Source organism: Hemicordylus capensis, chromosome 3, assembly GCF_027244095.1.
Source record: "Hemicordylus capensis ecotype Gifberg chromosome 3, rHemCap1.1.pri, whole genome shotgun sequence".
In the NCBI taxonomy this organism is placed as follows: Eukaryota; Metazoa; Chordata; class Lepidosauria; order Squamata; family Cordylidae; genus Hemicordylus; species Hemicordylus capensis.
In genome coordinates, this window is record NC_069659.1 from 242,950,125 (window position 1) to 242,972,833 (window position 22,709).

General features: G+C 45.3%; 1 protein-coding gene across 1 annotated transcript in view; it reads left to right on the plus strand.

Moving 5' to 3' along the window:
- Positions 1–22,709, plus strand: part of LOC128351473 (lipase member M-like) — an 80,313-nt gene that overhangs the window by 51,609 nt on the left and 5,995 nt on the right. Inside the window, exons 6-8 of the mRNA XM_053311050.1 lie at positions 12,461–12,597; positions 16,390–16,536; positions 18,475–18,546. Coding sequence (XP_053167025.1) covers positions 12,461–12,597; positions 16,390–16,536; positions 18,475–18,546 — 356 coding nt within the window. The remainder of the gene's footprint in view (positions 1–12,460; positions 12,598–16,389; positions 16,537–18,474; positions 18,547–22,709) is intronic.

Below are 22,709 nucleotides of genomic sequence, written 5' to 3' on the forward strand. Positions count from 1 at the left end.
TGCCCGATATAGGTGTTTCCCATAGTCTGGGAAACATACCAGTGGGGATTCAAACTAGCAAGCTCTTGCTCGCTCAGCAAGTTATTTCCCCACTGTGCCATTAGGTGGCTATCCTTGGATTAGCTTGACCTAATGCCTAAGGTGTTGTTTTTGCTCAGAGGACAGCTTAAGTTGAGACAAAGTATGTGTTCTTGGCAGGCACATATATCTCCCCACGAAGGCAGCTGTATGTGACGGTCCAGCCTCAGGGCTATGGTACAGGGCACACCAGATACAAAGCAGCTTCCAGATGGAAACTGTGCTGGAGACCGCTTTGTTTGGCCTGTTGGATGATCTCTAATTAGGAATCGACAGAGGAAGTGTGACTCTGTTGGTCCTTTTGAATTTCTTAGTGGCTTTCATTACCATCAACCATGGTACCCTCCAGGAGCACCTGAGGGGATTGGGAGTGGGAGGCACTGCTTTGCAGTGGTTCCACTCCTATCTCTCAGGTAGATTCCAGATGGTGTTAGAGACTGTTGCTCTTCAAAATTAGATATAGGGACCTGAAGGGTCCAATGGTTTTATGATATCTACATGAAATATCTGGGAGAGATCATCAGGGGATTTGCTGCAGGATGTTATCAACAGGAAGGGAATTGAAAATAAAACTGCTAATATTATAATGCCCTTATACAAAACTATAGTGCGGCCACATGTGGAATACTGCGTACAATTCTGGTAACCACATCTAAAGAAGGACATTGTAGAACTTGAAAAGGTGTGGAAGAGGGCAACCAAGATGATCAGGGTCCTAGAGCACCTTCCTTATGAGGCAAGGCTACAACACTTGGGGCTTTTTCGTTTAGAAAAAAAGACGACTGCTGGGAAACATGACAGGGGTCTTTAAAACCATGCATGGTGTGGAGAAAGTAGATAGAGAAAAATTCTTCTCCCTCTCACATTACACTAGAACCTGGGGTCATCCCATGAAATTGATTGCCAGCAAATCTAAAACCAGCAAACGGAAGTACTTTTTCACACAATGCATAATCAACTTGCGGAATTCACTGCCACAAGATAGGGTGACAGCCAACAACCTGGATGGCTTTAAGAGGCGTTTGGATAACTTCATGGAGGAGAGGTCTATCATCGGCCACTAGTCAGAGGGCTATAGGCCACCTCCAGCCTCAAAGGCAGGATGCCTCTAAGTACGAGTTGCAGGGGAGTAACAGCAGGAGAGAGGACATGCCCTCAACTACTGCCTGTGGGCTTCTGGTGGCATCTGGTAGGCCACTGTGTGAAACAGGATGCTGGACTAGATGGGCCTTGGGCCTGATCCATAAGAACAGGTTCTTATGTTCCTATGTTGAGGACACCCAAATCTATTTCTCCATGTCAGCTTCATCAGGAAATGGCCTAATTTCCCTAAATGCCTGCCTGGAGCATTGGGTAATGGTCTGGATGAGGGAGAACAAACTGAAACAGAATCCAAGCAAGATGAAGGAACTTATTGTGGGAGTTTGGAACTTAGGAAGTGGTTTAGATCTGCCTGTTCTGGATCCAGTTCAACTCTCTGAAAAAGATCAGGAATGTAGTCAGGGAGTACTTCTGGACCCAAATCTTTCCTTGGTTTCTCAGGTTAGGGTGTGCTTTTTCTCAGGTTAGGTGTGCTTTTTATCAGCTTTGACTGATATGTCAGCCACATCCATTTCTGGAGATAAACAACTTTAAAATAGTGATGCACATGCTACACGTGCTAGTAACATCCAGGCTTGCCTACTGCAATGCATTCTACATTCAGCTGCTTTTGTATGGAAACTGCAATGGGTACAGAATGCGGCAGACAGATGGGCTACCCGAAGAGACCATATCACTCCCATTCTAAAATAACTACACTTTCTGCCCATAGGTTTCCAGATGGAATACAATGTGCTGGTTATTACCTATAAAGCCCTGAATGGCTTGGATCCAAGGCATTTAAAAAGGAGCTATCAGTGCTTCCAAGCATCCAAGTAAAACAAATATCTGAACACCTAAGCAAAGCAGAAATGTGAAAGGTGGGGCAGACTTAATTATTGGAAACCGTAAGAGGTCTGCCTGAAATTGAGCTAGTATCAGTAGCATGATCTCGTACCAACCATGATCTAATACCAACCCAAGCCAAACAAGGGTTGGTACCATCCCTGGAATTTTCATCCTCGTCTGTATATATGTATTTATTTGAGTGGCTCACAGTGAGGCCCATGCAATTATTCAGCTCTGAAAGACTGAAGCCCAAATAAATTGCACTGCACACTTGCCCCGCATGGAGGTGGGAGCTCTCTCCTACTTATCTCTGTGCAGAGCAGCATCTGCACACAGCTAGTGTGGGTGGTTAGAGAAGAAACCATCATGGATGACATGCAGGAAAGCATGCAGAGATTGCTCGGGTGTGCAGTCCTTATTGTGCCCAGACCCAAGGAGACACGAACACGTGATTCTTTGGTGAAATTGGCCACGTTTATTAAGACATAATTCTTTGAGTGCTTGCATGGCACTCAGCTGGGATTGGCGCTCCATCCTCCACAGTGTGGTTCCTGGAAGGTCGGCCACTAGAGATGAATGGCGATAGCACCTTGGCTCCGGACGGCTCTGTCGCTCCAAAGCGGGAACTGCCCATCCTAATAGACCAAGGTCAGGTCTCTGGTACTAACAACACCCCTCCGACACTGCACAGCCATAAGGGAGGGTGTTGCTTTACAGAGAAGAAGGGTTCAGTGGCATCCCTGATCTGTCAAGCCTCAAGGGATCCCCTCCTCCTTCTTGAAGCCAAATGCTTACCTAAGGTGCATCACCCATTTTAAGCTGTTCTTTCCCTTCACACTGTATCTACCATAGCGGGTGTTAGCCTAGCTTAACGCCCCACCCCCACCACACCTATAGAATTAATGCCAATCCCAGCTGCAAATCATCAATAAGCAGCCTCATACCTGTGGCCGAAAGATAAACCCCTTCCCCCGGTAGGGGGCAGTCTGAGATAACAAGATGCCAGAAAGTGGGCCACGGCCTCTTCGACCCCTCCCCAGGCCCTGTCAACCCTGTATTGCTTGTGAACACCCTCTCTGCTGTGTGATGTCAGACCAAATTATGATGAGACTCGGGCCTAAGATAGGCCCACCCCAAGGTTACGCATGGCCTGCTGTGAGAGTGAGAGCCCAAACTGACTAGCTAGGTGATTCCCGCTCGGGTGTAAAACAGGATATGTGGCATCGCAATTTTCCTCCAGGAATCTGTGTAGCATTGACGGCCGTTGGCAACCGCATTGCCCACCGGCTGAGCCACTCCACTGAGGCCCATTGCCCCAAGCCCAGCTGTGTTCCTGGTTCAGAGCTGCCAGCTGCTCGGGCCTGTCTGAGCACGTCCCAGGCGAGTCTGCGTTCCCTGCCACATAACCGGAACCTGCATCCCAGGTCACTCCACGTTCCACGCCACATGGCTGAGACCCCAACCTGAGTTCCACGCCACATAGCCGTGATCTGTGTCCCAGGCCAATCTGCGTTGATGTCCTCTGCCTGAAACGTGTCTCAGGCTAATCTGCGTTCCACGCCATCTAGCCGAGACCCGCGTCGCAGGCCAATCTGCGTCCTACGCTGTGGAACTGGAACCCTTGTCCCAGGTTGATCTGCGTTCCACACCTACCAGCTGAGACTGAGTCCCAGGCGACACTGCGTTTGAAGCCACATAACCTGGACCTGCGTCCTGGGCCAATCTGCTTCAACGCCTTCTGCCTGAGACCAGTGTCTCAGGCCTATCTGTGCTCCATGCCACATAGCTGAGACCTGCATCCCAGGCCAATCTGCTTCCTACGCCATGCAACTGAGACCGGCATCCCAGGTCAATCTGTGTTCCATGCCCACTAACTGAGACCCGCATCCCAGGCCAATCTCAAGGGTGTGTGACCTATGCCCTGCCTTGTGGGGGGGCAGGGGGAGAGGACCTAATTTGTGGAGCCCGTCCCTTTGCGAAGGACCTGGTGTCCCTTCCGATTCCCCCCCACCCCCCGCTGCCAGAATGAAAGGCAGCAAGGAAATCTCCCAACCGGGTGATGAGAGGCAGAGATGCACCAACCAACCAGTATCTGCCGGTTGCTGACCTGCTTCCCACCCCTCATCCATAAAAAGGAATTTCCATTCTCAAATGGTTGTGGTCCGATTTATTTCTTTTCTCTGCTTCGGACCACCGCACAGGGCTGTTTGCTTCCACCTATGGAATTTGCCCTGCTAATCCCAAACTAAACCCCAATTTATTGAACTTACCAGACCCCCTTATTACCTCTTGCCTCTTTCCCTCTTCCCTGTCCAGTGCCTGCAATGGTCCCTTCATGAAAGGGAGGGCTGACCCTCAAAGTCCATTGGGCAATGTAGCCTTTCAAACCTCACTTCAGACACCAAAGAAAAGTACTTTGTGCCACTTGGGCCACCCTTGGGGCCAGCACAAGGTTCTTTAGAGGCCAGGCCCTATGCCATGCCGAACCAGCCTAGGGGGTCTCTGACCAGGCGGCATGGGTATGTACCAACTAAACCATTATGTGGCCAGTGGAGAACTGCATTCACCCACCTACTAGGTGTAAGCTACCCCAACGCCCCCATACCCAACCACAGGGACCTGGAGGGAAGTCCGCGGAGGTGCGGGACCCTGGCGCCAAACTCCAAGGGGACACCTGCCCACAGAGGTGTGGGCCCCTAATGTCAGAAACCCAGGGCATACCTGCCTCACCAGATGTGCCACAGAGATGACGCCACCCCACTCAGTTTTCCTGGTGAACAACTTCCTAGTCACTGTTAGGGCTCGTCCATTTCAGTTCCTGCTACGCAGTTCATAGCACACTGTCGGGGCATCAAGCGAAGAGATTTTGAGTATGGGGCCCCTGGATTAGGATTAGACCTTTCCAACTTCAGGTGTACTTCACCACTAAATTCCCCAATAGCTTTGACAACTAGACTCTGCCAACAGCTCTGCAACTGCAGTGTGTGCTCAGCCTTAGAGCTCTTGTGGCTACCACTGTGCAATTCCCTAGGCTAGAATTAGGCCTTTCCAAACCCCATTGGACCTCACCAATAAATGCTTAGAATTTAGCTATACAGGTATCCCCGCACATATTCTCTAGATGGCTGCAGCTGCTTTTCCACTAGAGTGTGTGCTCTTCCTTGTTGCCCCAGTGGTTAATACCAGGTTAACCATTAACAAACCCCAGTGAGCCAGCTGCCCTCTCTCGTTAATACTAATACCATTAATACCGGGTTAACCATGAACAAACCCCCAGTGAGTTGGCTGCCAGTCACAGCCCTGCCCTCCCTCATTAATACTAACCACAGTTGTGAGTCCAGAGCATGGAACCTGCCGCCTGATGAATCAGACCCTCCAGCCAACTATTGTCTGCATAGATCGGCTCTAGTTGCCTTCCAGAGTGACCAAGGTTTCCAGCTTACAATTTCAAAGCTGCCCTATATTGTGAGTCCAGAGCATGGAACCTGCACCCTGATGAGTTAGGCCCACCAGCCAATTATTGTCTGCATAGACTGGCTCTGGTTGCCCTCCAGAGTGGCTGAAGTTTCCAGCTTACAATTTTGAAGCTGCCGTATACTGGGACAGCCCATAGGACTTGACAAAACTAAGAAAACCTGTGACCCACTCCTGGTTATAATTTCAATAGGAACTTTCTTCCTGTATATTGCGAGATGACACATGCGCCAGAGCTATCCTAATGAGTTAACAAAGGGCTCAATAAAGTATTGTATCCAAAGAATCCATAAATGCCCCCTGAGTCAAACTATGCCACCTTCTGCATTCATGAATGCTCACCACTGGAGTCATAAATGCCTCCTAATGAATTACCTGCTCCAGTTAACACATTCATTATTATTATTACTATTCTTATCTATATTTTATGCTGCTCTTCCTCCAAGGAGCCCAGAGTGGTGTACTGCATGCTTATGTTTCCCCTCACAACAACCCTGTGAAGCAGGTTAGGCTGAGAGAGAAGTGACTGGCCCAACCCTGCAAAACAGGTTAGGCTGAGAGTGAAGTGACTGGCCCAGAGTCACCTAGCAAGTATCATGGCTGAATGAGGAGTTGAACTCGGGTCTCCCCAGACCTAGGCCAGCACTCTAACCCCTGTGCCACGCTGGCTATTTATAGTTCATGTAGCTCAATATTTTTTACTTTCACTTGTATTTCCCACTCCTGTTGGGAAGTCTCTCTAGTAAGAGATAACCATCTATCAGAGCTGGTCTTGTGGTAGCAAGCATGACTTGTCCCCATAGCTAAGCAGGGTCTGCCCTGGTTGCATAAGAATGGGAGACTTGGTGTGTGAGCACTGCAAGATATTCCTCTCAGGGGAAGAAGCCGCTCTGGGGAGAGCAGAAGGTATCAAGTTCCCTCCCTGGCTTCTCCAAGATAGGGCTGAGAGAGATTCCTGCCTGCAACCTTGGAGAAGCTGCTGCCAGTCTGTGAAGACAATACTGAGTTAGATAGACCAATGGTCTGACTCAGTATATGGCAGCTTCCTATGTTCCTATCTAGTAAGAGATACCCATTACAGCAGAGTGCATTGAGGCACAACAAAGCGGATTCTGCCCAGGCATGTGTGTTCTGCAGAGAGCAGGGACGTAATGAGGGTAGGGCAGGCAGGGCACATGCCCTAGGCGCAGCTGAAGGGGTGCACAAACGTGCCTGCTATGCCCCACCCCTGCCCCTACAAGTCCGGACTGGTGGCGGTCAACTTGAAAGTGTGAGTTATAGAGCTCAGGCGCTCAAGGCGCTCAAAGCGAGCAATTTCCTGTGCTAAGTGCCAAGCGATTCCCTGCCTGCCTCGCCTGCACACAGTCAGGTGGACAACGAGGAGCAGTTGTTGTGCGCCATTTGTTAGCTTGATTGGCCCCAGCCCTTCCCATTTTCCCCCTGCCAGCTGCTCAACAACATTCTATTTACAATTCTGCTGGGGGGGGGGGTTGGTTGCCTGAGCACATGCGCCCTCCTCCTCTTTGCTCAGCCTTCATTATTGGGCTGGAGTGGAGGAGGTGATGTCACGTCCTCTTTGTAGCCTGCTGCCTCTGTGAGGGGGCGGGGGCATGGAAGCAGCAGCCGCATTGCTACAAGAAGCCAAGCAAATTTGCAGCACCGCAGTTTTGGCAAATGGGGCGTGTGGGGGTAGCAGAGCAGCAGCAATTCAAGAGTGAGAGGAGGAGGCAGCAATCAGGAGTCAGCATGGGACGCAAGAGGCGGCCAGTGTAAAGGGGGGGAAATTGGAGGAGGGAAGGGGAGCAGCCACCCAACAATCGACTGCCCAGGTGTGGGGGGCATTTTCCACGAGGCGCGCACAGAACTTAGGGAAGGGAGGGCTCCAATCACTTCCAAGGTTACCAAGTTGGGCTTCCCCAAATTCTCTTGGCTTAATATGCCTCTTGCATCTCAAGATGCTGTCTGGTCTGTTTTTGCCCACCACTAGTGCCGAAGGATCAGAGAAAGCTGGGTGAGATTTGGGACTTGGGAGGGGAAGGACTCCTTCCCATTTTTCTGTAAAAAGTTGTGTTCCAGCCCCTCTATTAGCAGAAATGGGGAGGGAATGGTTAAGCATTACTCATCTTGCATTGAAATGCTTTCCGTCACCGTGCCTGCTTGCCTTCTCCTGGTAGCAGCTACAGCCGCTCAGACATTGGCTCTCTTGGAGTTGCCTCTGCCCCTGTGCTCCTCCCCCGCTGGGTAAGGTATTTGAATTCATATGCAGAGCAAGCAACCAAGCCATGAGGAAATGGTGAGCTTCCCCTCTCAAACTTAGTCAACTCCAAAAAACATTAAAAATGCATCTGGTTTGTGTGTGGGAGATTTGTATTGTCTCATTTTAAGTCACTCTCTTTCCCCCTTGTGCATGAACTAGTGTGCATTTGAAAACCTGTCTTGTTTTTTATTTCCTCACCTACCTCTCACCCAGGGGCATATCTAGGGTATGGCAGGCAGGGCACGAGCCCCGGGCACCATTTGAAGGGGACGCCATTTTTTTTTTTTAAATGAAAAATTTAAATGGCCACCGAAAACAAAATGGCCACTGTGTATGCTCAAATGGCCTCTGTGAGGCCCTAGAGGCCAGCGAGGGGAGGGGGGACCTTTGCAGACCCACCCACAGCCTTTAGGAAGCCCTCGAAGGGGCTACAGGTATTTTTTTAATTTAATATAATATGTCACTGTATATAATATAAGTCACAGGTTAATATAATATGATCTAATATAATATAATATAATATAATATAATATAATATAATATAATATAATATAATAAAGTCACAGGTTAGGATTCAGTTTGGCACTATGTACAGAGAATCAGGGCTTGTGAATAATAAGCTGAAGCTTATGAGCTAGGATTGTATTCATTTGCTCTTACTTTGCTTCTTGTGATAAGTGAGTTAAATGTGATGTCTTAATAGTATGGCTATTAACTGTGAGTTTGTCTTTGAATCAGTGTGAAATCCTTAGTATTAAGGCCCACTGGGAGTTTCTTGCTCTCTTTCTCTCATTTTAACTGTCTTTCTGAAATACTAGAATATATTCCAAGCAGTGACACAGTTTACTCTGCATATCCTTTAATGATTTTCAGAGTATCTGGGAAAAGTCAAATTCTCCATTTATTTTTAAAACTTATGTAATAGTGATGCTACAATGCATAGTAGAGAATTAGACATTAGTTTTCCAAGTACACCTCCACATAGTATTTGGGTATTTCATGAGCCCCAGCATACTGAAATTTGTAGTTTTCCAGCACTTTTTGGTCTGGCTACATCCACAGCTAAATAGTTTTTGAAATATTAAAAGATTAACAAGCTTGACTTGTATTTTTCAGCTGATATTATGGTAAAGTTATCTTAAAGATGGGTGTCGGATGTTTGGACAGGGGGCGCAATTTCAGTGCTTGCCCTAGGTGCCTCTGCTCTCACCCTAGATATGCCTCTGCTCTCACCCCATTTTGGAACTATTGTATTGTGTGTGTGTGTGTGTGTGTGTGTGTGTGTGAGAGAGAGAGAGAGAGAGAGAGAGAGAGAGAGTTCCCCATGCACACACAAAACACACTCCCCCCTTCTCTGTGTGAGTGTGTGAGAGACATTTTTAAACTTAAAAAAAAAACATTTTCAGCTGCCAAGTGTAAGCCAACTATTCCAATACTAACGTGAAAGAAACCCTTCCCCACCCCAATACTATACTTTCTTGTGAAGAAAAACATGTGCCCCCAAGGAGAAAATACTCAGAGCAGAGACTGTAAATGATAATCTTGGGCTGAGAAAATACATGCATTCGTGAGCACAACTCGTAAATGACCACTTATGTTTAAGCTAAATATTAACATTCAGGGACAATGTAAAATAGACTCAGAGACACTGGACCACCTCTTTTGGGTGTAGGAGTGTGTAAGCTGTTCAGTTACACAGAATGCTTCAAATGGTAGAATGGGGCGGCATTGCTATGAAGAGCAACGCTTTACCCACCAACTAGACCACTCCCTTTCATCACTCAAGTCACATCGTCCTTACAGGAAGAAAATGACACCCAAAGAAATCAATAGAGAATAACTGGTTTGTTTTATATGTGTGTATAAACACACATATAAAACAACACACGCACACATACACACATTTATATATATAATGTGGGTTGCTTTAAGAAAGACACTTATTGCAGTGATACTCAAAAAACACTTACTAAAAGTGAGACTACACTGACTTGAAGGAAATGTGATTAGAATTGGGATCATAGAGTTTTGTCATTGCATATGAACGTATTCTTGATCCACTGCTAGTATGATTTTAAAAAATGAAATATATCTGTGTGTGTGATTTGTAAAAAGAAAAAGCATTGACCTGATTCAGTAGTTTACTATACATGTGATCATTCTCTCTCTCTCTCTGGTGTAAAAGTCAAGCTAAATCAGGGTTAAAGTACACTGCAAACAAAGAATTGCTTCCTGTAAACTATAACAGTAAAGGCTTAAAATACAGCCAAGAACATACTTTACCTAGAAATGTGTGTGTGGGGGGGGTATGTGTGTGTGTGTGTGGAGAGGATTGCAAGAGGATGTGTTCTTGCACTCTAAATTTGGAGCATGTAAGTTGCTGACAATGCTTTGCACTGTCAAGGGCCATTTGAAATGTGAAGGTTTTTAACATTAGACCTGAACAAAAGCTGGTTGCAACATCAAAATAATATGCACATCTAGAGAGCTGCTATCATTTTGTGTTTCCTCTTCAGCCACTGTGATTTTAATTGTGCTGGAGGAGCTTCATTAGAGCCAGCTTGGTGTAGTGGTTAGAGTGCTGGACTAGGACCTGGGAGACCTGAGTTCAAATCCCCATTCAGCCATGATACTTGCTGGGTGACTCTGGGCCAGTCACTTCTCTCTCAGTCTAACCTACCTCACAGGGTTGTTGTGGAGAGAAACTTAAGTATGTAGTACACCACTCTGGGCTCCTTGGAGGAAGAGCAGGATATAAATGTAATAATAATAATAATAATAGCACATGGAGAGATTTCACAAAGCTACTTCATTAGGTGTGGCGGGGGGCTTGGCAGAACAGGTCTTTTTGCATGCAATGAGAAGAATGTCAGCCTTACAATGTCAGCCAACATTAATAATAATGGTGCGGGGGAAGTTGAGAACAGTCAATTAGTTATCTGAAAGATGAGTGTCAGATGTTTGGACGGTGCGGGTGGGCGCAATTTCAGTGCTTGCCCTAGGTGCTATTTTCCCTAGATACTCCTCTGGCCAAGAGCTAAAGAAACTGGGAGCCAGTTCATAGTTTTAAGTAGTCCTTATTGGAAAACTCCTTACTAGATAGGAAAGTGGAGAGATAGGATCTATCCAGCTAGCAGGATGCAGGCAGATTCTGCCTGCACCTCTGCACACATGGTGCAGAGACAGAAACCAGACACTCTGTGAAGTAGGCCAGGCTGAGAGGGAAGTGACCAGCCCCTCAGAAATGGCGGCAAAAGGAGAGTGCTCCTCCAACTTTTCCCTTTTCCCCCTTAAGGCCTCCTCAATTCTCTGCCACCACCTCTACCCCTCTTGCTCGGTCGTTCCTGGAGCACGTTCCCATCGCAGAAGCCCCTTTGGGCTCGTTGTTGGTAGGGGAACAATGGACAGAAGCCCAATCCCCAGTGAGGAGGGCAAGCGCCTCCCTGAAGGAGGCAAAAATCATGAACCTGCAAGCAGGGAGGGGGGAGAGAAACGCACCTTGTCCAGCTCAGAGCAGCCTGGCGCTGCATGCCGCTCGCCAGCTCAAGCAAGGAGTGCACATGGCGAGAAAGGGGGGGGGCAACAGTTCAGTGGACAAGTTCTTGCCACTCGCAAACTGACCAGCCCAGAGCCACCGAGCAAGTCCATGAATGAATGGGGACCCAAACCCCACTTCAAACCAAACCTGGGGCAGGGTTAACACCCGGCTGGCCGCTCCAGACGTCCCGCACCACCTCTTGCCATGCCTTGGCCGCCTATCCAGGGAAGACCCCCCGATGGCCCTCTGAGAGGGGCCGCATTGTGCCGAGCTGCGCCCATCGAGGGCCCGCGTTGTGCCACCGCTGCAGCCGCACTGTGAGTAGCGGGCAGCTTAATAGCCTGCTCGCCTCGCCAGAACCATTCCTCCCGCCAGTGGCCCCTCGCACAGGCAAGTGGGATTAATAGCCTGACTCCCACCTCAAAACAGCCCCCAGTGCAGCTCAAGGTCCTGAAGCCAAGCCACGTGGTCATGGCCAGCCTCGGAGCTCGCCTCGTTCATGTCCGCTCATGCTGTCTTAAAGAGCTGGACTGAGCGAGCGCCTGCACGCCCCCTTGCTTGTTGCCCTAGCCCGGCCCCATGAGCACCCAGGGAGCCAATGGGAAGTGCTCACCCAGTGTTCCATGCTCCTTGTGGCCTCCTTGTGAGCTGGGGCAAACAAGCTGTGCCGCACATTCGAGCAGCGAGCGGCTGGCTTTTATTTATTTTATTTAATACATTTCTATACCGCCCAAAATGCAAGTTCTCTGGGTGGTTTACAAAACAATAAAAAACAGCCAATAAAATATTTAAACATTTCAACAATTAAAACTAAAAATTTAAAACTATTAAAACACAATTAAAACAGTCCTTCTCAGTGATTTCCAGATAGAGCTTCTGTCAAAGGCACAGGCCAGGTGTGTTACTTTCCTCCTTCCACAATACACACAGATGTGCCATAATCTAAGACAGATGGGCATCCAAAGCACAAAAACGGAACTTGTTGGAGAAAAGGCACTTGGAGAGAAAGTTTAAATACTCGGAATGCAAGAACTACACGAATAGATAGCAGAGGCGATACTGGACAGAAACGTTAACACAGACAGAAGTAGCAGAGGCTCAAAGAGCAATGCAAGTATTTCCCTCAATGCACAGAACGACTTTTTTTTAAGAGAAACTTAAAAAAAAATTCTTTCTTTCTGTAGGTCTTATTGCTTTTTCAGTCATGCCACAACTTGCACAAAAGGTCAAGCTCTTCCTTTGCTTTGCTCCCGCCTACAAACTGGTTCACCTAAAAGGGCCTTATTATATCTTTCTGTCATTTCCTGAAGTACTCACAAGAGTAAGTATTTAAAATTCTCATGGATCTACTATTGTATTGACTACTTTTAAATACATTTTTAAAATATGTGTTGAGGGAAAGACAGTCTTACTGCCATCCTCTTTGTGGTTAATTTGGAAAACAAATTAATTAATTAAGGGTATATCTCTTGGGCACCAACAACTAGATTAGTTAAGAAACTGTGTGTCCCTAATAAAACTTCATGTTCCCGATGATGACCTAGACTACAAAAAAGGGCCTAGAGGCTGCCTGATAAGCGTCAGAGGCTCTCTCACACAAGAACATAGCAAGCTGTCTTATACTGAATCAGGTCACTGATCCATCTAGCTGAGTATTGTCTACACTGTCTCTCTAGGGATTCAAGCAGAGAAGAGTGTTTCCCTGGAGACATGGAGTTCATTCACACCATCAAAAACTGTGTTCTACCCACATTTGGGAGTTGTGGGTGCTCCGAATCTTCGGTTGTATGGAAGCAAGGTAGGAGGGAAACCTGGGTAGCTTTTCCTCCTACCTTGCTTCCACACACTCACTTCTACCCAGGTTTTCTCCTTACCTTGCTTCCACACAACTGAAAATTGGGAGCACACTCAGCTCCAAACCCAGGCTAGAACACAGTTTTTGACTGTGTGAATGAAATTGCAAACTTCTGCATGCAAAACAGATTATTGAGCTATGATCTCTCTGTTAGAGCTGGGCTCTTGCAGCATCAGCTCTCAGGAGCAATATCTCCTAATGGTCACTAGGGGCTTTAGGAGCATGGATAGAGAGCTGGCTCTCATGATCTGTGAGACCCGGTTCTGCAGGGTGAGTGGGGAGGGATCCCTGGGCAGCTGGATCGGACGCCCACACAATTGCCAGCTCCGTGACGGAGCCGGCGGGGGCTGGGGAGCTCGGGGACCACGTGGCCCCCGCAAGCCCCAGTATGCCCTTTGCGAGTGCTCAGGGCATACTGGGGAGACCCGGGAGCCGGGAGCCTGCTTTTAAGCCTCCCGGCTGGGGGTCTACTCATGAGTAGGCGCACTGCGAAGCCAAGCTGCAGCTACTCATGATTTAAAAAAACAGGTTTGCAGAGCACTCACTCCATAAACCTGGTTTTTTACCAGGGGTTCTCGAGCGGGTTACCCGCTCTAGAACCACATGGCTCGCAGCCGAGCCCGGTGGTTCTAACAATTAACAAAAATCAGGCTAGGTTCTTCTCGCCCGATTTTTGTTAATCATGAGAATAGCCCCAGAGGGTACAGGACTCCTCCCCTCTTTGTTCCCCCTGAATTAGCCTCTCAGTAGTCTTTCCCAGAGATAGTTGTTGTTTAGTTTCTCTCTCTCTCCCTTCAACCATAAGCTTCAACCTATTTTCCCAGACTTTTAACTGAATTTTTTAAAAAAGAAGTGTGTTTTTATCTATTGTGTTTTTTATCTGTTTTATGAATTTTAAATGTTTTATATTTTATGTTTTCATCTATACACTGCCTAGAGATTTCTATATTAGTTGGTATAGACAGTCAATAAATAAATGGATAAACAAAAAAACAAACAAACTCAGCTAGAATAGGCTGCAGGCATTCTTATTTGTTTGTTACTTCTAAATAAATCCTTGTTTTCTTCGAACATAAGCAACTCTATCCAGACCTCCTGCTTGTCTGAGTTCTGGTACGGTCTGGTACTTGTCTGAGTACTGGTTTTACTCTGCTGATAGGGCTTGGACTGCCATCTTCCCCTACAAAGAGTGATGGGCCCAGAGACCAGTGACTAAAAGAAAACAGCCTAGAGAGTAGGGCTGTGCACAAAACCAGGTAGCCCATTTGTAGCCCTTCTCCAGAAGACACCCCCCCCCTGCAGCCAGCCTCCATTATATTCCAAATTGCCTGGTGCAGGTGCTCTGTGGTCCATTCCGGGTCTCACCCCCATGGTGGGGGCCATTTTTGAGGCCACCACACATGCCAAATTGGCCTCTGTGTGGCCGAGTCCACACACATCCCTACTAGAGAGTAACATAGAAAGCACAGAAAAGACAAAAGCCATGGAAATTGAGATAGCACAAGGATTCCAGATGATTGAAAAGTTGAAAGGTCACAGCTACAAGTTCTGTTTTTTCAAGATGGAGATGCTCCTCAAGAGTCATGCACTCCTCACAAGTCATGGACTCTTCCCAAACTACATCTAGTAAGGAAACCAGGCAATAAAAGATGCAGAGAATGAGAAATTATTTCCAGGCACATAAATGAAATGTTAGAAATAGCTCAACAACTACAAGTGGATTCTCTCATTTCCTACCAGAGAATCTACTCTCAGAACACATCAGGCACTGAAAACAAAAAAACGCAGTGCCCCATGAGCTTGTTGTCCTGTGGGTGGTTGGCACCCTATGTACACTACACCCCCACCCACTCTGGGCCACCCTGGTGCCCCCCAGGTGGAGTTATGGGGCTGCTGAAATTCCCCATTATTCCCAATGGGGGAAAGCTTAAAGCAAACTTTAAAAAGCAAACTTCGGGGGGGGGGGAAATAAAAATCACCTCTTTCACCAATTTCTTTGAAATATGGGTAGTAGCAGGCACCCATTGGAACACTACCACCTGACACACTCTTCTATCCCAAAAACCCATTTTCTGTCCCAAATCTGCCACAAAGATATGCCAACTTCAAAATAATTTTTTAAAACACCCCTTTGCCCAATTTATTTAAAATATGGGTGGTAGCTTCCTTACACCCATTGGGCACCACCACCCACTACAACCCACTCTGGTCCACCCTGGTACCTCCCCCTCCCAGCAGTTATAACCAACACTGCTGAAATCCCCACTATTCCCTATGGGGGAAAGCTTAAAGCCACATAAACTTCAAAAATCATTTAAAAATCAGCCCTTTGACCAATTGCTTTGAAATTTGGGTGCAAGCTTCTACCCATTGGGCACTATCACCCAAACCACTTTGGCTACAAAATAGAGCTTCAAATCTCTGTCAGAATCTGGGGTGAATTGTTTTGTGCCCAAATCTGGGCAATTGAGCTTTAAGCAATTGTTTCGTCTACAAATCACCAAAATCAGCCAGATTCTGGTACAAATCATTTTAACCTGAATCATTTTGTAGCCTCCTAATGTCCACTAGGGGCTTTAGGAGCATAGATAGAGAGTGCAGGACTCCTCCCCTCTTTGTTCTCCATGAGTTAGTCTCTCAGTAGTCTCTTCCAGAGATAGCTGTTGGTTAGTCTCTCTCTCCCTTCAACCATAAGCTCAGCTAGCTTTCTTATTTTGTTTGTTACAGCTAAATAAATTCTTGTTTTCCTCAGATTTAAAGAACTGTCTCTAGACCTTCTTTTTGACTGAGTTCTTACTGTACTGGTCGTATTCTGCTTATAGAGGTTGGACTGCCATCTTCCCCTACACTCTCCACTATTCACACCCACTTCACATTACTTGACAGAGGCTGGGAGAAGATGAAAGGGTCCATTGTATGCCATGGAGGTGTCGCAGAGTTTGGATTCACTGAAATAAATCAGAACTCATGAAATGCTAGGTCCTCGGGCATAGTAGGAAGGCAGAAGACACAGAAATGTTGCTGAAGCTAAGCAGGTTTGCATCTGGTCAATGCTTGACTGGAACAGTATCTGGCAATGCTGTGAATACCACATTAAGTTATATAAAAAAAAAAGATGAGATGTACACACAATAAATAAATATAGAGAGGAAATATTAAGAGGCTCGGCTGTCCTCGTAATGTTTTCTTCTGATCAAGGTCATTTTTTGATGTCTTTTTGAAGAGATGAGGAATGATTTCTTGGTTTTCATTTTACAGTTGATATGGGGGAACAAAGAATACTGTATTCTCAGTAACAAACTGAAAGCCAAGACTACCAAGGCATGCAGTTACTCAGTAATAGACCGGCTTTGTCTGAAAGTCATTTTTGCATTTGAAGGACGCACTGGGCAAAACCTAAATGTGGTAGGTGGACTCTCTATGTATTTCTTTTGAAAAACCATGCACATAACAACAAACAAACCTTATATCAGTTACAGGCAGTCCAGCACACCATTTGTACATAGGAGTCTATATTGTATTTTGAATCGTACTACAATAGACCTCAAGATTATGTTGGCTGTCTTTGTGACCCAGTGTGGCACACACGCACCCCGACTTGGGGAGGGGGAGTCGTGAGAAAGTGGGGACAAACCTTCCCTCCTCTCCTTTCCCAGGATGTTGTCACTGTTGCTCCCATTTGACAAGAAAATAGCAGGTATGAGAGGGCCCAATTCAGGCCAGGGCCATGGCAGATGGAAAGGGTTAACGACCCCCTCCCCGCACTAATCCATATCTTCCCCCCAGCCAATAGTTTCTATTTCTATTAGAAAACAAGCATGAAAGGACAAAACTATACCTTAGGGATGTGCACAGACTGCTTCATGTTCAAAATGGTCCACCATGAACCAGGCGCTTGGACCAGCCCAGCCAGTCAGTCCGACAAATGGGTTCATGGAGTGGTGATTCGATCTGGATTTGAACTAAACTGCTGCACGCGGTCTGTACACACCCCTACCATATATTAAATGTAAAGTGTTGTTTGGCCTTTCTTTGTTGTAATACTACTGTACTATACATACCAGATGCTATATGGATGCTGTATCCTGCACATCCATGGTGCTCTATAAATAAGAACAACATTCCTCCAGGGGATAATTCTTAAAGCTGCTTATAACACATTTTCACCAACTACATTTTTTCTGCAAATAGGTAAAGTTAACCCTGCTAACTGAGCAGAGACCCCTTTTGAAGTGGTGTTTCTCTTATATTTATCAGGGGGAGAGGAACTGGCTCTGTCCATCCCCAGCAGAGTGTCCCTCCAGTGGCTGTTCCTGGTATCTGCCTTACGTTTCTTCTTAGTTTGTGAGCCCTTAGGGGACCGGGGACCACCTTATTTCTGTATTATTTATATGTAAACTGCTTTGTGAACTTTAGTTGAAGTGCGGTATATAAATATTCATAATACTAGGTACTAGGTAGTAAGTAGCTATAGAAGTAGTAGTAGTAAGTTAAATGTAAGACAAGAGTGTCATAAGCTATATTTTGTTGCTAGAACTTGGAAACAAAAATGATGGAAGTGAATTTGGCACATCGTATATTTTTGCTTTTGTTTAAATCTTTCAAGTTTAATGGTAGCATAACTTTTTAATAATTAATATGTTCTGTTAGTGGCTTATGAATTCAATTCTAGTTAAGTGCAAGTCTCTTCCTGAGTCTAGAAAGGCACCTTTTAAAGTGATGTTATACTTTAGCGGCACATAGAAATTATTTTTATTCATCCAAACACAATATCTAAACAATATTGCTGTTGTCTCTCATGTGTGTGCATTTTAGTCTGTTAGCCCTTTTGGGGAAAGGCACCCAAAATTAATTACTTAATTCCTTCATTAATTCATTCCTTAAGTTCTGAATTCCTTTTACTATATATAAGTTGAAAAGCTGGTATAAATATTCTACATAGCAACCACTAGCTAGAAGCAACAACTAGAGGCTCTGAATGGGGTTGTGCATTTCAAGCTACCACAAAAGTTCAGTTGGGCATATATAAGCAAAACTATATGGATGAAGAATGCGCAACTAGGTAAGTATTTACACTCAGAAGCCTGCTGACACATACAGTCTATCATATCATGTATGTTCTACTGCACGGGTGGATAACCTGTCAATAAACATGATATGTTTGTTGCAGCTGGGAATGGTGGGAGATGTTGTCCAACAATAATAGACTGCATAGTTGGCTCAGTTTGGGTACTCCTGCTTTGCTGTCTGGAAAATTTTGTTGTTTTGGTTTGTACAACAAACCTACTCATTTCTTCCTGGAGAACAGTCTGAAAATCAGCTTCCACCCTATTGTTTTTCCAGAGCCGAGCAGATGTGTATGCTGGAATCTTTCCTGATTTTACTTCTGTAAAAACAGTAATCCATTGGGGACAGGTACAGTTTAAAACATTTCTAAGCATTTCAAAGCTCAAAGATCAATGTTCCATATAAAACACAAATTCAATGCGTGTGATTAATTTATCCACTGAAGTGGGTAACAAGATTTCATCTTTACAGAGGTGTTTTCAAAACTAGTTGCTGACATCCTGATCTAGGCAGTGTGGGTGCATGGTGGGAAGTCGCATGACGTTCTGTGCTGCAGATAACATTGTCACATCAGCTGTGCCTGTATGTGCAGTGGGAAGAGATTATCCCTGAAATGTGCATGAATTAATTTTTGTGGTGTGATTGAAGTCGAATTGAATCAGCCAGATTCAATTTGAACACAAATCGGCAAACTCGAATCTGATCAGATTCGATTTGAGTTGGATTAGATTTTATTGGGATTCAAATCGATTTGACCCACCTCTAAAGGTCCTGGGGACACCAAATTGGGGTAGTGGGTATGTCTCCATGGGTGCCACCTACCACACATGGCAATATAGCATTGCTAGGTTTTGTGCGGCAGCATCCAAAATCCATTGGATGCTGGCAAGTGGTGGGTCCAAGCAGGCACCTTTTACCGTGGTGATTCTCTTTATTTGGCAGGGGGAGAGTAACTGGCCCTATCCACCCCCAGCACAGTATTTCCAGTGACTGTTGCTGGTGTCTATCTTATGTTTCTTTTTAGATTGTGAGCCCTTTGAGGAGGGAGACATCTTATTTGTTTGTTATTTCTCTATGTAAACCGCCCTGAGCCATTTTTGGAAGGGCGGTATAGAAATAGAATAAATAATAATAAATAATAATAATCAATTTGACCTTGAATTGATTTGCACATCCCTACTTCTCACATGGCTGCATTTTTAATCTCCACACTCTGATTTGTAGTACAGGCAGAGCACTCTGGTTCTACTATGAATTTTTATATACCACTCTTCAATCAAATTGCACAAAGCAGTTTACATTAAATAATAATAATACATAAATAATATATATAACATAAATGACAGAATCCGCAAAGGGCTCACAATCTAAAAAGAAACATAAGGAAGATACCAGTAACAGCCACTGGAGGGATTCTGTGCTGGAATTGGACGGGCCAGTTCCTCTATCCTTGTAAAATATAAGAGAATCACCACTTTAAAGGTGTCTCTTTGCTTATTCAGCAGGGGCTCAGTTTTATAGTAGCTGTTAGGGATGTGCGAAACGTTTCAGGTACAGAACAATCTGTACCCAAACAGCCCATTTCGGGTGATTCGGATCTGAACCGAATCACCCTTCTGGCCCTCTGAAATTTTTCATAGCTGAACCAAATCACCTCCGTTTCGGCTCCGAATATTCAGATTTTCGGATTTTGACGTCTATTTGAATTTCCCGCCTTTTTGCCTCCCATTGACTTCAATGCAAAAAGTTCTGAAATTCTTCTACTCGAATTTCAGGTCCCAGGGGCAAAATAGTGGGGTGGGGTGGTAGTGGCTAATGGGTGGAGGCGGCCACCCCAATTTCAGAGGGCTTGGGCAAAGGGCTGATTTTTGGTGAATTTTTGAATTATTAGTGTCTTTGAGGCAGATCGGGGGCATAAAGTGGGATATGGGCCAAAAAGGTGGGGTGGGGTGGTAGTGCCTAATGGGTGGAGGGTACCAGCCCAATTGCGGAGTGATTGGGCAGAAGGCTGATTTTTGGTGAATTTCTGAAGTTTATGCATCTTTAAGGTTTTCCCCCCATTAGGTATATTGGAGGGTGTATCACTTCACGTTGCAGGGAAAGGGGTGGCCTAGAGTGGTGTGGGGTTAGTGATCGTGCCGGGTAGGGCCAAGGAAGCTACCTGAATTTTTTCAAAGGATTTGTGCAGAGAGCTGATTTTTGGTGAATTGTTGAAGTTTACGTGTCTTTAAGATTTTTCCTCATAAGGTATAATAATGGAGCTTTCAGCAGCCCCATAAGAGCACTTGGGGGGTGCTGGGGTGGCCCAGAGCGAGTGGTGGTGTAGTGCACATAGGGTGCCAACCACCCCCATGGGTTTCTAACCCATGGGTTACTTGGTTCTGTTGTTTCTGAGGTGTTCTGAGTGTGGATTCTATGATAGCAAATAAGAGTGGATTCATGGTGTCTCATTGAAAATCTCATTTAGTGGTAGCCTCCATCCATTGGGCACTACCACCCCACCCCACTATTTTGCCCCTGGGACCTGGTTTTTAATCCGAATCTATTCAGATTCAGATTTGGATTAATTCGGATCCGAATCGAAACAGGGGTGATTCGGATGGGCCATATTTGAATACAGAACAGAACAGGTGTGTTTCGGTTTGGATCCGAATCGAAACACCGAAAATCCAAATTGCACACCCCTAGTAGCTGTGCCCATTTTCCTGTGGCTTCTTTCCAATACAAAAGGTCTTTTTTAAAAATCCTGTTACTGGGGGGAAAAACATTTAAAAATACTTGTAACTCTTCCAGTCAGCCATCCCAGTGCTCGAGTTCAGGCTTTTGAGCCCCTTCACATTTTGACTAGGTATGTGCAAATCAATTCAGGTACAAATCAATTTGTACCAAAATCTAGCTGATTCAGGTGATTTGGAGACAGAACAAATCACCCCTGTGGTCTATTGGCTAGATTCAGGTCCAAATCGAATTGTGCCAGATTTGATTTGAATCAGTTTGAGGTTTGGATTCCTTCTATTAATTTCCCCAGTTTCCCAGTTTTCTTTTTCTTTTTAAAGCGAAGGTCTAGCCCCTGTAGAAGTGGAGTTATGGAGCAAAATGTGCAGTCACTATTTTTCAAGTGTTTGGATTCTTTGGTCTATAATAACTATTCCGCAATGAATCCCTGTGAAGATTCATTTCACACCTTCATTTCTTCTATTCATTTTGACTGTCTTTGGACAATGCCAACTATCAACTGCCATGTGCCAACTACATTCCCACCTTTAAGGTGGGGTACACAGTTTATGTTTTAGGAATTTTTTCAACTCTTTAGATTCTTTGCTGTCTAATGAACCTTCCTCATAATGAATCCCTATGAGGATTAATTACACACCGAAGAGTATAAACACCTCAAAAATTCCTAAAATATATACTGAATACCCAGTGGGTTGGGGGGGGGGTAGTTGCTACATGGAATGCCACTAATTCTCCACCCCCACCCACAAAGCAGTGCACCAAAATGAACAGAAGAAATGGTGTGTAATAAAGACACCAAAGAACCTAAACATTTCAAAAAATTATAAAAAATAAACTGAGTACCCCAGTTTGTGTGTGTGTGTGTGTGTATAATTGACACATGGCAGTTGATAGTTGGCACTGTCCAATGACAGTCAAAATGAACAAAAGAAATGAAGGCATATAATGAATTCTCATAGGGATTCATTATGAGGAAAAGTTATTAGACACCAAAGAAACTAAACACTTCAATATTTCTAAAAAATAAACTGAGTACCCCACTGCCTTGCAGGTGGGGTGGGGTGTAGTTGGCACAGGGCAGTTGACATTTTGCACTGTCCAATGACAGTCAAGATTAACAGAAGAAATGAAGGTGTGCAATGAATCCTCATAGAGATTCATTGAGGAAAAGTTTTTATACACCAAATAATCCAAACACTTGAAAAATAGTGACCACATATTTTGCTCCAAAACTCCACTTCTACTAGGGCTAGAGCTTAGCTATAAAAAAAAAATGAAAGCTGGGGATTCATGTTAGGGTTAGGACAGGGCGTGTTTGAATCCCCATTATTTCATATGGCAGAAATATACAAAATCAGTAAAAACATAATAAAATCATTAAATATCAACCACGTGCCCCACTGCCTTGAACTTTGGGTGGTAGGTGGTACCCATGGGGACCTACCCACCACCCACATTTTGTGCCTTAGGACCTTTATAAGTGGTCTGAATTCATCCAAAACTGAACCAAATCAAATCCAAATTGAACCTGGGGTGATTCAGGGGGAAAGATTTGGGTATCTTTGTATGTAGAAGGAGGAGGTACATAGATTTTGAAACCCAAAGTCTATTCTTCAACTGCATTTTAAAAAACCCAACTAGCATTTGCCCCTGCTAACTTGTCAAAGAGGCATCTTTTAATGTGGTGATCCTCTTTATTTAGCAGGGAGAGAGTAAGTAGGGATGTGCGGTTCGGTCCGGATCCGGACCGGTTCGTCCCGAACCGGTCCGGATCC